This window comes from Syngnathus scovelli, chromosome 7, assembly GCF_024217435.2.
Source record: "Syngnathus scovelli strain Florida chromosome 7, RoL_Ssco_1.2, whole genome shotgun sequence".
Classification (NCBI taxonomy): Eukaryota; Metazoa; Chordata; class Actinopteri; order Syngnathiformes; family Syngnathidae; genus Syngnathus; species Syngnathus scovelli.
In genome coordinates this window covers 14569642-14586508 of record NC_090853.1, presented here as the reverse complement: position 1 = coordinate 14586508, position 16867 = coordinate 14569642, and the positions used below count along the sequence as shown (strand labels likewise).

At 47.5% G+C, this 16867-nt stretch overlaps 1 protein-coding gene across 8 annotated transcripts in view; it reads right to left on the bottom strand.

Annotated features, from left to right (window-relative positions):
- The window catches only part of msi2b (musashi RNA-binding protein 2b), a 159678-nt gene that overhangs the window by 61959 nt on the left and 80852 nt on the right, over window positions 1–16867 (bottom strand). For 7 of the 8 annotated variants that reach the window (XR_011087117.1, XM_068651367.1, XM_068651370.1 and 4 more), the window contains one exon: window positions 12074–12148. Coding sequence is in view for 7 of the 8 variants with exons in the window: in XM_068651367.1 (XP_068507468.1) it covers window positions 12074–12148 (75 nt within the window). In the remaining variant the exon portion in view is untranslated. Of the gene's footprint in view, window positions 1–7656; window positions 11158–12073; window positions 12149–16867 lie in introns of those variants that run through there. The other variant, XM_049725810.2, reaches the window with a different exon arrangement.

The window sequence follows — 16867 nt, the reverse complement described above, 5'->3', positions numbered from 1 at the left end:
TCAAGTGTGTGTATGGCTACCGGCCCCCAGTCTTCCCTGACAGTGAGCCGGAGGTGACGGTGACCTCGGCCCACGCCTTGGTGCGCCGCTGTCGTCGCGTCTGGTCGGCGGCACGGGCCACGCTGGTCCGACAGGGGGACCGGGTCAAGCGGATGGCTGACCGGAGGAGACGTCCGGCGCCCGGGTACCAGCGAGGTCAACGTGTCTGGCTGTCCGCCAAGGATCTCCCCCACCGGGGGGACTCCAGGAAACTGGCGCCTCGCTTCGTGGGTCCGTTCCCCATCGCCAAGGTCGTGCACCCGCCTTGTTCCCAGCCTGACAGTTTATAAGCACCGCGGAGGAGATCGCGGAGCCTCATTCGACTTCCAGCGGCCGGCGAGCTCGCGCACGCCGCCCGGCACCACCGGGAGGCCGGAAATAGCTCCAAGCCGAGCGGATCGGCACTTTATAAGCACCGCGGAGGAGATCGCGGAGCCTCATTCGACTTCCAGCGGCCAGCGCACTCGCGCGCGCCGCCCGGCACCACCGGGAGTCCGTGCACATGCGCCAAGTGGCCGGAAATAGCTCCCGCCGAGCGGACCGGCTCTTTATAAGCACCGCGGAGGAGATCGCAGAGCCTCATTCGACTTCCAGCAGCCGGCGAGCTCGCACACGCCGCCCAGCACCACCGGGAGGCCGTGCACACGCGGCAAGTGGCCGGAAATAGCTCCCGCCGAGCGGACCGGCTCTTTATAAGCACCGCGGAGGAGATCGCAGCGCCTCATTCAACTTCCAGCAGCTGGCGAGCTCGCGCACGCCGCCCGGCACATCCGGGAGGCCATGCGCACGCGTCAAGTGGCCGGGAATACCTCCCGCGGAGCGGATCGGCTGTTTATAAGCACCGCGGAGGAGATCGCGGAGCCTCATTCGACTTCCAGCAGCCGGAGAGCTCGCGCACGCCGCCCGGCACAGCCAGGAGGCCGTGCACACGCGCTGGGTGGCCGAAAATAGCTCCGGCCGAGCGGATCGGCACTTTATGAGCACCGCAGATGAAATCGCGGAGCCTCATTCGACTTCCAGCGAGCCGCGCACTCGCGCACGCCGCCCGGTTCAAATTTTCTAAGTGCCAACGGCTCTTGCGCCATAAAGAGTCCGCCTCGGCTGGTTCCCCATGTCGGCCAGAACAAGTGAAAATTCTGCCTCTTCCCCTGGAAGTCCGGCCAAGTTTGGCGAATATTTTCTATGTGCCAACGACTCAACCGCCGTAAAGTGTCCGCCTCGGCTGGTTCCCCATGTCGGCCACCACAAGTGAAAATTCGGCCTCTTCCCCTGGAAGTCTGGCCAAGTTTGGCAAATATTTTCAAAGTGCGAACGACTCAACCGCCGTAAAGTGTCCGCCTCGGCTGGTTCCCCGTGTCGGCCACCACAAGTGAAAATTCGGCCTCTTCCCCTGGAAGTCCGGCCAAGTTTGGCGAATATTTTCTAAGTGCCAACGACTCAACCGCCGTAAAGTGTCCGCCTCGGCTGGTTCCTCCGGTCGGCCAGAATAAGTGAAAATTCGGCCTCTTCCCCTGGAAGTCTGGCCAAGTTTGGCGAATATTTTCTAAGTGCCAACGACATTCATTTAGACATGGCGATTGAATGTTTACGTACCGGTAGTTATTGTCGTTGCTTGACGCGCGATGACTCGCACATTCGCTCAATACCCAGTACTTCCCCCTAGCAGTCATCGTCGCTGCCTGGCTTTCGATGTCCGTTATTGAGGTGAGAATATTTGAAATTGTTGCTGAGGATGCGTGTTAATGCGACGAACGCTTTATAATGATTCAGTTTCTCGCTGTTTGATGAGCTTGACGGACGCACACCCACGCACAATGAGATGCATGAGAAACACCCTTGGTTACCATCACATTTGAAGCGATGAATACGAAGTTAAATTTTATGACTCGGTGTATAAGTCGAGGTCGATTTTTTTCGGTCGATTTTGGATCGAAAAAGGTCGACTAATACACCGGCAAATACGGTAACTCCGTACAAAATAACAAATTGGCAAGATGTTGAGTGGATGTGTGCAAGAGGTTGAGTGGATGTTGAGAATGTGCAACAGTCGATGGAAAGTATTTACAGGAGGTGGCGGGACCTGGAGATAAACAGGCAGAGGTGCAAGAGCAAAAATGGCAGGAGAAGGACAGCGAAGAACCCGGCCAAAGGTTGATTGCCAAGGCCAAAAGACTGGAAGCAGCTGGAGGGAAAACAACAGCCACCACCAAATCAGCTCTTATCGAACTTGCCCCCACTCCCATGGAATCAGCTCTCATCGAACTTGCCCCCACAACCATGGAATCAGCTCTCATCAAACTTGCCCCCACCCCCATGAATCATTACTCATCAAACTCGGCTCCCCACCGGCATGTGCAACTGATTATAAGCTGACCAAGGAACTTTGAGCGTTGTTTTTTCTGAGTGGCGATTTTCTGCTCGTGAGCATTGTTGGACGAAAAGCCCAGCGCTGGATTGCATTTTTCCTGGAAACAGACAAGAATTGTGATTGAATTCAACCAACCTAAGTCTTTTTTTTGTTTCTTTTCCTTAAACTGAAGAAAGAAATCGAGCACGCAGTGAGTGAATTGGATAACAGGTGATTTGAATATAGGCTCTTCCCGTGAAGCACGGGTAGCGCGCTTCCCAAATTGTGGACCAAATCCAACAGTAATTAGTAGCAATAAAGTATTTCTGATATTTTTTGACAAAGTGAAAGCAGGAAGCAGGCACCCCAAAACATTGCATTGTTGTGTATTACCTTTAAATTCCCAAACACACATTAGCAATTTTTAATGTGTCCCATCAAGGCTAATGGTTTTGTGAGAGCACTGAGGCCTGGCAAAGATCCTATTGGTGCCATCATTTTTCCCCCAAAATAGGCAGCCCGCTGTTGACAGCCCGCTGTTGACAGATTATCTGAGAAAATACAAGCTTGTTTGCTCTGCTAGTGAAAGTGCAGCATTCTGCAACCTGTCTGCCCTGTGTGCAACATCACAGGCACTACAACTAGAGTACATTAGGCATCAGGGAAAGCTGCCGAAACAAGAAATGATGTGGTGTGCTCTCAAATTTCAAAGCCAAATGCAGAGCAAAGTAGAAGAGCCATGGGCAACTAGAGCTCTGGGAAGCTCCATCAGAAGATGGAGATCCACGCATGATCCAGACCCACTCAGACCCACTCAGTGGTGTGTGTGAATATGAATGGGTTGACTGTCTCTATATACACCGACATTGCCACAAACAGTCAGTAGGGGCTCTAGCTTGCCATGACACTGAGCAGGTAAGGAAAAGGAACTTCACTATTCTGCAAGAAGCTCCATGTGATCCATATAAGACATGACCCTAAATAAAACAGGTATTATTCGATAAAAGAGGAAGAAACAATAGGGGTAGATTTATTAATTGAGGTTGCAGAGAGAATGCTTCCTCTGGCAGAACAGGACCTTAATGATTTGTCACGACTCGTCCCCGGTTATTTTATTATGTGTATGTTGTCATGGTTTCTGTTAGTGTCTCTGTGTACTCGCCCCTCCCCTCCTGTGTCTGCCCATGATCAGTGTGATCACCCTCACCTGCCTCTCGTTACCTGTCTTGTATTTAAGTCCTGTCTGCCGCCCACTCCCCTGTTAGATTGTTCTTGTTTCTTGTCTCCTGTCTCACGTCTCAGGTCTTTGTCTGTCAGTTCTGTTTCTGTTAGCCAGTCTGTCGGTCAGTCACGTTATTATTTTCTTAGGTTATGTCAGTTTGTCCGTTGTCTGTTCCCCCTCATCCCTCCATTCCCTTCCAACTCTCTTTTCCCTCAATAAACCCTGGTCCGAGCTGCATTTGGTCGCCCTGCTCAATTCCGACCCGTGACATGATTACTGCTAAACACATGAATACACAGGTTCATTTTGCAGTCAGCTCCAATCACATACATATATCCACTTAAAATAAAAAAGATAAAAAGTAAAGATATGGTTGGTTAATTTGTATGAAACTTGGTAAATGAACAGATAGGCTAGGAAACATTGTTCAAGAGGCCATTTCTTGTGCCAATGTTTAACAACCAGAAAAATGGGTATGCTGTCAAAACGCAAATGTTGGCACTAAATACGTGATTACAGTCAAGTGTTCATGAGTGTGTGTGAGGACATGGTGTGGGCAAATGACACCGTTGGGTAGTCTGTACAACCAAACGATTTCTCATTGGGCCACGCTGCTTAAAGCCACAATTCCGGTCCGCACATTAATTTTCTTTAGCCCACAAACCCGTTATGAAATCAGAAAATAAACCACATTTGTCAAGAAGTTCAATTTCTTTTTTGTATAATCGTGCACTTTTCATATTAAATGCGACCCCTGTCCATTTGGTGTGTGAACATGCGTCGTGAAGATGTCACAAAGATGACATCACACCACTGCTCGTCACAAACGAGGCAGGACAACCAAATGCAGGAATGGCTTTATTTAGGAAAAGGGAAGAGGAGACAAGGAGGGCTGGAACATCAGCAGAGCAGGTGTACGAAGCGGGGTGACAAGCAGGTCAGCGGATGCGCGTTGTCGTAGCAGACAGGGGCATAGTTCGTGGTTGGGAAAGGGCAGAAGGTCGGGGCAAACAAAGTCCAGGCATCTCGCTACATGGCAAGTCAGAAAAACAGAAATCTTGCCACACAGCGAGTCAGGTAAACGGGCATCAGGAACAGAGCAGAGACGGGTGGCGGGTGTGCGTGTGTCAATGCAGACGAACCGGCGAGGACTGATGGGCGCATGGCGTCTTTATACACACCCTAACCAGAGTTAACACAAGACAGGTGGCGGCGATCAGCGCTAATTAGCGCACGCAATTTCACATTGCCGATCCGCGCCCCCAAGGACTGGCGCGGAGGGAGCGTCAGCCGGCAGGCAGGGGGAGAGCGGAGAAGTGAGACTCCTCTGTGAAATAAGTCAAGATATGTGGCTGCAACTCACAGCACAAATGTCCACTTTGTGCTTCATGTTTAAAACGAGATTAGTGCCACTCAAAACAATTTTTCAGATTCACGAACAATGAAAAGTCACTCCAGACTTTTCCTAAAAAAGGCTTTTCAGTTAAACTTGAACCGATGTTAAACTTCTGCTAGAGATTACAAATGAATGATGAATGGTAGAACCTAAAGAAACTTTTTTTCTTTTTGTGGGTTTATGTAACCATAGAATACAATATTTTGCTTGCCTTCAAAGATAGATTCAAGATTCAAGAGTTTTTTATTCGCGTGCCAAACAAGGAATTTGACTTCGGTAAATCACAGCCTCTGTTCAACATTTAGGTGACTAACAACAACACTCAGGACATGTGAAGAACGAAAGATATTTTCAAACACCCCCTGATCTTAAACTGATCTTAAACTCCCAAGAGGGCAAGGAAAAACTCAAAACTCCAGCTAGGGGAAATGAGAAACCTTGAGAAGAGACCACAGATGGGAGGGTCCCTCTTCTAGGATGACCAGGCTGCAATGGATGCATAGAGGACACATAGTACAAACAGTGTAGACAAAAAAGGTGTGGAAAGCGGGATGTTATTGCACAGTAATGACTCTGAGACTCTAAGAGTGGTGTGAGTTCATCAGAGCGACAGCCTGGGGGAAGAAGCTGTCTCTGTGTCTGCTGGTTTTAGTGTACAGAGCTCTATAACGGCGTCCGGAGGGGAGTAGTTCAAACAGGCTGCAACCTGGGTGCGAAGGGTCTGTTGAGATGTTACTTGCACGTTTCCTGGTCCTGGACAGGTACAAGTCTTGGATAGATGGGAGGTTGATTCCAATAATCTTTTCTGCAGTCCTTATTGTCCGTTGCAGTCTGTGCTTGTCTTGTTTGGAGGCCGATCCAAACCAGACAGTGACGGAGGTGCAGAGGACAGACTGGATGATGGCAGTGTAGAAGGTCTTCACCAGCTCCCGCGGCAGGTTGAACTTCTTGAGCTGTCTCAGGAAGTACAGCCTCTGCTGGGCCTTCTTCCGGACAGAGTCTATGTGGCCGGTCCATTTCAGGTCCCGAGAGATTGTGGTTCCCAGGAACTTGAAGGTGTCTGATGAGAGAATAGTATTACTGCGGATAGTGAGGGGTGAAAGTGGTGAAGGGCCTCGCCTGAAGTCCACTGTCATCTCCACGGTCTTGAGCGGGTTCAGGTCCAGGTGGTTTTGGCTGCACCAGTGGACCAGCCGCTCCACCTCCTGTCTGTACGCAGTCTCATCACCGTTCTGGATCAGTCCGATGAGAGTGGTGTCGTCTGCATACTTCAGGAGCTTCACGGAAGAGTCACTTGCGGAGAAATCGTTGGTGTAGAGGGAGAAGAGCAGTGGGGAGAGGACGCATCCCTGAGGGGCTCCAGTGTTGGTGGTCAGGGTGTCAGATGTGATGCTCCCCAGCCTCACACGCTGTCTCCTGTTGGTCAGGAAGCTGGTGATCCACTGACAGGTGGAGGCAGGCACCGCAAGCTGGATGAGCTTCTGTTGGAGGATGTCAGGAGCGATGGTGTTGAACGCCGAGCTGAAGTTCACAAACAGGATCCTGGCGTACTTTCCTGGGGTGTCCAGGTGTTGCAGGATGTAGTGCAGTCCCATGTTGACCGCATCATCCACCGACCTGTTTGCCCGGTAGGCAAACTGGAGGGGGTCCAGCAGGGGGCCAGTGACATCCTTCAGGTGGTTCAGTACTAACCTCTCGAAAGATTTCATGACCACAGATGTCAGTGCAACAGGTCTATAGTCATTCAGACCTGTGATGGCGGGCTTCTTGGCCACTGGAACGATGGTCAAAATTCTCAAAAATGGCCAGCACTGAGGTGCTTGGCTGTGCTACAAACAGTGGCATTTAATGAGTTAATATCATAAGATTTTATCCATGTTAAAATGCTAATTGCACACCCAAAAGACTTCAAAGTGGTGTTTGCTTCCATTTACTCATCTAGGAAAATTTTGGCTCATTGGTGCTGCCTGAATCAAGAAATCAATGGGTCGTCACTGTGTGACACAATATTGTGACCACTCCTGATTAGACACACAGCCACTTTCTCTGAGTAGCTGTCCCTGCGACTTGAATTCACATGCAGCCGAACTGGTTTTGCTCTGTCCTGTAGCAGTTCTGCCATGAGCTCAAGTACTAGTCAATGCTGTTGATTGCATAAGTTTAGCTTTTTTTCTTCATTGTTTTGAAATGTCCTACTTTGTGGGCAGTCATGAACACGCCTCAAGTCTATAGACAAATGTGAGCACAGCGGAGATGGGGTTTTAGTGAACCAGGCATCTTGCTTGTGGGTTAGAAAAATAGCCACCAAAACAACCCATATTTCATTAAAAAAAAATAAAAAATTGATTGCCATTGTGCCAAAGGTAATATGACACTAAAGAATGTGATTTCTGGAAAAATTGCATGTGAAGGCCAAAAGGCTAAATAAAAACTTCTGTATCATTCTACAAAATTACCGTAATTTCCGGTGTATAAGCCGCGACTTTTTTCCAAAATGTTGAACCCTGCGGCTTATATAAGATTTTTTTTTCGGGATTTTTGTGATGACTTGATCAATTTTACTCTTAACACTATTATATACAGTAAAAGCTACAAAACAAATGTTTTCAAATCAGACAAGTAAAAACTGGTCAAATATTTTTTAAATATTGTATTAAAACCCAATCAATCAGCATTTAAATTAAATTCTTCTGACATTTTGCTCACCAAAAACAAGTTGTAATGAATGTGAACTTTTAATGCATTTTATTCAGAAGGTTACTTTAAACCCTGAGGCTTAAATGGCGGCGCGCCGTACTTATGGATTTTTACGGCCTCCAGGGGGCGCTCTAGCAGGAAGCAAGAGCGAGACAGGCGAAGAAGAGATGCGCCAAAGAAGACGTGCTAGTTTGTGTTTACAACATTTCGCGCATCACGCAGAACGCGATCAAGACGGACATTACTGAAAGGAAGCTTTTATACACAAACCGTCATTATGGGGGACAAAAGAAATGCATATGATGCCGCTTTTAAGCTAAAGGCAGTAGATGTTGATGACATTGTGTTGCGGCACCCTTTTCTTTATTTCGTGGTCCCGTCTACTCTGGAGCTATACGTGTCGCTCGCTAGTTTAATGTCATTTAGCGCTTCGTCTTTTAATAAGATTAGCATGAACAGACCCTCATCATGGAAAATGCTAGAGGAAATGTATAAAAACGACGACGAAAGAGATACTGAGAAAGTGTGTGGCGAAGGATATCTAACGCTATTTCAATCGGAAATTGAGGAGGAAGACTTCGACGGTTTCAGTGCACAGGACGAAGATAAAGACGATGAAGCTCTTTTTTTTACTTTTACTTTAACCAGCCCTGTTAGTGCTGTGCTACCGTGTTGCTGCTGTGTTACCGTCGCGTCTCAGTGACTTTTACCGGTATGTTTTATTTAATCAAACCCTATTAGTGTTGTGTTACTTCCGTGTTGCTGCGGTATTACTGCCGCGTCACAGGCAGTGTTTGGAAAGAAATGTTAAGGTATGTTATTAAAACTTTAAAAAAGCTTTCTGTGTCCAGTATTTCTTTAATAACTCGCGTGCACACTTCCGTGTTGCTGCGGTACTACTGCTGCGTCACAGGCAATGTTTAGAAAGACATGTTAAAGCATGTTATTCAAACTTCAAAAAGGCTTTCCGTGTACTGTCTTTCTTTGTAAAAAACTTGTGTGCATGTGCGGCTTATAGTCCGGTGCGGCTTATGTAAGAAAAAAACTAAAATATCCCCGAATTTTAGCTGGTGCGGCTTATACACCGGTGCGGCTTATACGGTATGTCAAATGACACTGAATGACAGGGACATTGTTCAGCATATCTTTGCACAACACTGGTAAAGGATTGGACCAGACGTAATTCACTGAGTTTATTGGTAAAAATAATTGCAGTAGTAGGTGAAAACCTTAAACAGATATAACACAAACAAAAGTACAATTCTTAAACCAAAGTAATTTTTTTCTACTGAGCATTAATTCTAATATTTTAAAAATTTGCTTTAAAAAGTTTAACTAAAGTCCATTTAAATTATTTCTGCTTTCTACACGGTTTAGGAATGATTTTAACTAAATTTGCGTTGACTACATTAGTCTATATAATACGTAGATGTTTAAGTAAATTTTAAGCAGCTCAGTGGCCTAGTGGTAGAGTGTCCACCCTGAGACTGGAAGGTTGTGGATTCAAACCCCGGCCGGGTCATACCAAAGACTATAAAAATGGGACCCATTGCCTCCCTGCTTGGCACTCAGCATTAAGGGTTGGAATTGGGGGGTTAGATCACCAAATGATTCCCGAGCGCAGCCCTGCTGCTGCTCACTGCTCCCCTCTCCCCCCGGGGATGGATGGAAATCACACGGGGATGGGTTAAATGCAGAGGACAAATTTCACCATACCCAGATGTATGTGTGACGATCATTGGGACTTTAACTTTAACTTTAGTTTTTTAACTTAATTGTAAATGTTTATCTTTTAAGCCTTCGCAGCCCTAGAAGCTCTGCGTCCGTGGAGCGCATAAGCCGTGGCGAATTTGGACAGGTAGACAATTAAAATGTTACCGTATTTTTTGGACTAAAACTTGCTCCAGAGTACAAGTTGCATCAGCCATAAAATGCACAATAAAGGGGAAAAAAACATATATTAGTCGCACCGGAGTTTACGTCGCATTTTGGGGGAAATTCATTTGACAAAATCCAACACCAAGTACAGACATGAACCAGCAAAAACAGGCTAAACGATACGGTATGCTAACGTGACATAAACACAAACGAGGAGCTGAGAACGGGCCTGACTTAACAGTTATTCAAATAACTAGAACATAAATAATACGTTTATGAAACCATCTGTGTCACTCCAAATCGTTAAATCCATCGATCGAATTCTTCGTCCTTTCTGTAAGCAACGCCGCACACCGCTGATGTCGGACTCGTCGTCAGTTGCAGTTCAAATTATTCCACAGGCCCATATAACGATATATAAACTATATATCAAATAACTATAATATAAAGAACAATTTTATTAAACCATCTGTGTCACTCCAAATCAATGAATCTATCGATCGAATTCTTTGTCCTTTATGTCAGTGTTTCCCAACCTTTTTTGAACGAATCGTTCACTCACGAGCCAACACTAACAGCAACACACACATAAATTGAGTATGTGCCGATGCCACAACATGAAATCTCAAAATTCTCCGATTTGCCACGCATGCACGATTAGCCTTGCGGAAACTGACCTGTGGTTTGGTAATCCTGTTACAATTCGCTCGGTATTTAATGTTGGACAATTTCCCACGGAACATCTCTCACGTGACACAGGTGTGCCGCGGGGAAACACTGCTTTATGTAAACAACGCCGCGTGTGCAGCGCGTCGCTCACGTCGGACTCATCGTCAGTTACAGGTTAAATTATTCCACAATATAAACAACAATTTTGTCAAACCATCTGTGTCACTCCAAATCATTAAATCCATCAATCAAATTCTTCGTGCTTTATGTAAACAACGACGCGTGTGCGGCGCGCTGCTGACGTCGGACTCGTCGTCAGTTGCAGTTCGAATTATTCCACAGGCCCATATAACGATATATAAACTATATATCAAATAACTATAATATAAACAACAATGTTATTGAACCATCCGTGTCACTCCAAATCATTAAATCCATCGGAATCTTCGTCTTGTCACTTAAATTTTATTAAACCATCTGTATCACTCCAAATCGTTAAATCCATCGATTGAATTGTTTGTCCTTTATGTAAACAACGGCGCGTGTGCGGGACGCCTCTCTCATCGGACTCGTCGTCAGTTGCAGGTCAAATAATTCCACAGGCACAAATAACAATATATATACTATATATCAAATAACAATAATATAAACAACAATGTTATTGAACCATCCGTGTCACTCCAAATCATTAAATCCATCGGAATCTTTGTCTTGTCACTTAAAAAAAAAAAAAAACAGCTGTTGACGTCAGACTAGATATATCAAATAAATGTAATACAAACAACAATTTTAACGAACCATCCGTGTCACTCCAAATCATTAAATCCATCGGAATCTTCATCCACTGTGTAAAAAACAGCTGTTGACGTCAGCCTCGTCGTCAGTTGCGGCTCCAATTATTCCACAGATCTGCGCATACGTATAACTATATTGTAGCGTTACCAAAGTACCAGGCAATATGTGGGTTTGGTGACCGGCTCTTCATTTTACAAAACAAGAGTTCAACATATGAGCCAACAGCTATAAGCAAGCGCCCTGGATCGCTTTGGCATGTGGAGAAATTGACAATAAAGCTGACTTTGACTTTTGACTTTGAAATAGCATACATGTTAGATGTGGAGAGGCACTCTTAACATTCACATGACCAGCAGACCACTGGAACCAACTGTATTTTACTTCATTTGCATGAAGACACTCTGTAGAAACTTGAACTTGCTGTTGACTACTCGATTTTGAATCTCATGTAGTCAGCAAGCTATTATAAGGAGGGCATGAGAAAAATGAAGGCTATCCTCCCTTCCACTTCTGCAGACCAAGGTTAATTTGTTGCTATCAGGAAATCACAGGGGGGGAGTAAAGGAGGGTGATGAGGATGGATAGGAAGGTAAAAATCATTTCAAAGGAGGGTCTGTGGGACTGAACAAAAAACCAAGAAAGCCATCAGCTCCGCTTTCAGTCTTCACAAATTGTGTGAGATTACCAAGGAGTAAAAAGAAGAGTACATAAGTGAGATGTTGCCAATGTACTTGGGACATGCAACTAAAACTCATCATATGAGACAAACACTGTTGATGACCAAGTTCAGCTAGAAAATGGAATAGACTTCACAGGTTCTGGATGTCAATCCTAAATCAATAAAAGCTGCATGTGATCAATGAATCAGGGGCGATTCTTGGACCAGCGGTTTAGTGGTGCGACAGACAGGGCTACATGTGTATTGTAAGGTGGGCACAGACAGTTATTCCATATGATGGTGATTCACAAATGTATCCACTTCTGCTTCTTAATCAGTTGTATTTTTCAGATATGTAAAAAGAGAACTTACCTGGGAATTGGTAACTATAACTTGGTGCAAAACCACAGTATCCTCTGCCATATGTCGCTATAATATTTGGATAACCTGAAGAAGAAGAAAACATCTTTAATTTAAATTTCATTTTAATACTGCAGTGTGAATTAATAAAATGCTAGAAACCTCAAATACCAAATATTTGAATTTGATCTACACAGTATACCAAATTCAAATATTTGGCATTACGTATATAATCAGGTCGAATAGATTGCCACTGCGGTTGAATTTACATGATATGGTTTAAGTGGCACAATTCCAAAGTAGTTGCTTCCAAGTGGCACAATTCAAACAAACGTCATGGCAGCGTACAAGACAAAAATCACATGGAATCCGACATACGTTACATACATAGATTTCAAGATGGCGGCGCGTGCACACGCAGCGGCCACTCTCTGTCCCGTCAGTACGATGATTTGTTCGTCTAATGAGTGTTCGTCCGACAGTCTTATGTGTTCGTCTCGTCGTGCTTTATCGTGCTACAAGTACAGCAGGCAGGTTCTGCTCGACATCGGCAGAAGTGGGTTTTGTGGCGTTCTGGACTTTGAAGCGGCGACATTAAAGTCCTGAAACGTCGCCGACCTCGCCCGCTATTCCTCCCCCGGTTGGGAGCCGTCGGAAACGGTGTGCGAGGAGGCAGAAGAGGGGCAAGCGGGGAGGCGTCCGGGCCAGGCTGGCGGCCAACCCAGCGCGCCCGGCGGTGCCCTCCATTCTTCTGGCGAATGTTCGATCGCTGGACAACAAAATGGATTACGTTCGCCTGCTGAGGTCTACGAACCGGACGGTGCGGAACTGCTGTGTGCTCGTGTTCACCGAGACCTGGTTGACTGACAACATTCCGGACTCTGCCGTGCATCTGGAGCAGCTAGCGTGCTATCGGGCGGACCGTGCCATTGTACGAGGGGGAAAGTCGCGAGGAGGTGGAATATGCGTCTACATCTGATGCCGGGACTCTGTGGTGGTATGTAAGCACTGCTCGCCACTTGCGAAGTTTGTGATCATCAAGTGCCGTCCTTTTTACCTGCCAAGGGAATTTACCGCGATTCTGCTAGTCGCGGTATACATCCCGCTTTCCAACATCGAAGGCGACAGGATCGCGGCGCTTGGTGAACTGTACCAGGCTGTCAGTGAACAGCAGACAGCGCATCCTGACGGTTTCACCATCTTCGCTGGAGACTTCAATCATGGCAACCTGAAGTCTGTTTTCCCGAGGCTTCACCAGCATGTTACTTTTCCGACACGTGGAGACAGCTTCCTGGACCTAGTCTACTCTGCGCAAAAGGGAGCTTTCAAAGCCACCCCCCTCCCCCATCTTGGGCTTTCTGACCATCTCACCGTTTTGCTTTTGCCCGCGTACAGACAATTGGTGAAGGCATCCAGGCCGGTTCGGAGGCGGGTTCGGGTGTGGCCTGAGGGTGCCTCCGATGCACTTTGTGACTGCTTCGACACCACTGACTAGGACTTGTTTAAGCAGGCAGCCACCTACAACGATCGGACGGACATAGAGGAGTATACTGACTCTGTTACCTCTTACATCACGAAGTGCATCGATGATGTGACTTGCTTGAAATCCGTCGTCACTCGCGTGAACTGGAAGCCGTGGCTGACAGGGGCTGTCCTCAGACTGCTGAGGGCCAGGGACAAGGCTTTCAGAGCGGGGGATGAGGCTGGCTTGAGGACAGCGAGGGCCGACCTGTCCCGAGGCATCAAAGAAGCGAAGAAGGCGTTCTCGTGCAAGGTCTCCACCCACTTCAAGGACAGCAAGGACGCACGTAGCCTTTGGCGGGGCATTCAGACCATCACGGACTACAAGCCCGCGCCGAGGAGCTGTGAGGGCGACGTCTGTCTGCTGAACGATCTGAACCGCTTCTTTGCTCGCTTCGACACCCAAAACAGCACTTGCCCGCTGAAGAACACTCCCCCCCCCCCACACGAGCAGCCCCTGCGCCTCTCTGCCGACGGTGTGAGGAGGGCGCTTGCCGCTATTGACACCCGTAAGGCGGCGGGCCCTGATAACATCCCGGGTCGAGCGCTGAAGGACTGCGCTGGGGAGCTGTCGGGTGTCTTCACAGACATCTTTAACGTTTCCCTGCAGCAGGCCATCGTCCCCTCGTGTTTCAAGGCTGCCACCATCGTTCCTGTGCCGAAGAAACCTGCACCGTCCTGCTTCAATGACTACCGCCCCGTGGCACTGACGTCCATCATCATGAAGTGCTTTGAGCGGCTTGTCATGGAGCACATCAAATCCGTTCTCCCCCCCACCATTGACCCTTTCCAGTTCGCGTACCGTGCCAAGCGGTCCTCTGAGGATGCCATCTGCTCTTCCCTCCACTCGGCCCTCACCCACCTGGAGAGAAAGGACTCATATGTGAGGTTGCTGTTTGTGGACTTCAGCTCTGCCTTCAACACCATTGTGCCGCAGCGACTCATCTGCAAACTCAACGAGCTGGGCCTCAGTACCTCCCTCTGCAACTGGATACTGGACTTCCTCTGTCAGAGGCCTCAGGTGGTGCGTGTTGGCGACAAAATCTCCGCCAGCATCACGCTGAGCACGGGGGCCCCCCAGGGCTGCGTGCTCAGTCCATTGCTCTTCACCCTGCTAACGCATGATTGCACTGCGACCTACAGCGACAACCGCATAGTGAAGTTTGCTGACGACACGACTCTGGTGGGTCTCATCACGAAGGGCGACGAGACTCGGTACAGGTCGGAAGTTGACGACCACGTGGTGCAGGGACAACAACCTCCTGCTGAACGTCAACAAGACCAAGGAAATCGTTGTTGACTTCCGGAAGGGTCACACAAAACACCTGCCGCTGATCATCGACGGTGCTGTGGCGGAGAGGGTGAGCTGCACCAAGTTCCTGGGGGTGCACATCAGTGAGGACCTCTCCTGGTCCGCAAACACCTCGTCACTGGCAGAGAAAGCTCAGCGCCGCCTGTACTTCCTGCGGAAGCTCAGGCGTGCAAGTGCTCCTCAGGCAGTCCTGTCTACATTCTACCGTGGCACCGTTGAGAGCGTCCTCACCAGTTGCATTGCTGTCTGGGGTGGTAACTGCACTGAACAGAACTTGAAGGCCCTGCAGCGCATAGTGAATACGGCTGGTAAGATTATTGGTGCTTCGCTCCCCTCCCTGAAGGACATTTACACCTCCCATCTCGCCCGGAAGGCAACCTCGATTGCGAGAGATGTGAGTCACCCGGATCACTCTTTGTTTGACCTTCTGCCCTCTGGGAAGAAGTACAGGAGCCTGTGCTCCCGCACCACCAGACTCGCCAACAGCTTCTTTCTCCAGGCTGTTAGGACCCTGAACTCGCTACCCCCTTCTGCGTAGCGTGCGGCACTGTTGCGCTTTTTCTGGAATGTCTGCTGTATGCGCACTTGCTCCTTTTTTTTGCTCCTCTTATTTATTTATTTATTTATTTATTTATTTATTTATTTATTCATTATTTATTCAGCACGCTGTTGTTATACTTGTTTACTTGTTTGTCTGTTGTGGGCCATGTCTTGTCACCGTGGGATAGGGGGGAACGAAATTTCGGTTTCTTTGTGTGTCTTTGGTATGTGGAGAAATTTACAATAAAGCTGACTTTGACTTTGACTTTGACTAATGTATAGAGTAGATCAGGGGTGTCAAACACATTTTTTTCGCGGGCCGCATTGTAGTCATAGCTTCTTTCGGAGGGCCATTATGACTGTCAACCCAAATAAATGTATGAGCACCTCATATTATATACAGTAAAAGCTACAAAACAAACTGACAAATAACTCGTTTTCAAATCAGATGAGTAAAAACTGGTCAAATATTTAAAAAAAACAGATATTATTAAAAGTGAAGACAATTTGCAAATCTAGTAATGACACGAATTTGATGCACAATTTGTCTTCACGGGCCACATAAAATGATGTGGCGAGCCGTATCTGGCCCCCGGGCCTTGAGTTTGACACCTGTGGACTAGATAAAACTGTCAATGCAAGACAAATGTCATCAAAATATGCAACATGATGACATGATGATGTACAAACCCAACTCAATGCTAAGACAGCTCAAACAGATTATAACATCCACTGAAAAGCAGAAGATTGAGTATAATATAAATAGGGTGTGGCACGATCGCGCACTGGGTCGCACGTCCACCTCACAGTTAGGAGGGTGCGGATTCAATTCCACCTCCGGCCCTCACTGTGTGGAGTTTGCATGTTCTCCCCATGCCTGCGTGGGTTTTCTCGGGCACTCCGGTTTCCTCCCACATCCCAAAACATGCTTGGTAGGCCGATTGAGCAATCCAAATTGCCCCTAGGTGTGAGTGCGAGAGTGGTTGGTTGTTCGTCTCTGTGTGCCCTGCGACTGGTTGGCAACCAATTCAGGGTGTCACCCGCCTACTGCCTGATGACTGCTGGGATAGGCTCCAGCGCGCCTGCAACCCCCGTGGGGACAAGCGGTATAGAAAATGGATGGATGGATGGATGGATGGATGGATGGATGGATGGATGGATGGATGGATGGATGGATGGATGGATGGATGGATGGATGGATGGATGGATGGATGGATGGATGGATGGAAATAGGGTACAGTAGAGGAGTACTGCTAATTGAATGAGAATATGTAATATACATATTAATTGCCAGCAGCAGACAACAGCGTGATGCCAGCCACATTGGTTGGTGTTGATCCTTGCTGTGTGGATGTCAGTGGTTTAAGAGGTTTATGAGGTGTTTTGCATCTTCAAAGCTGGAAAGACACAACACTGTCTAGTCCAGGGCAGTT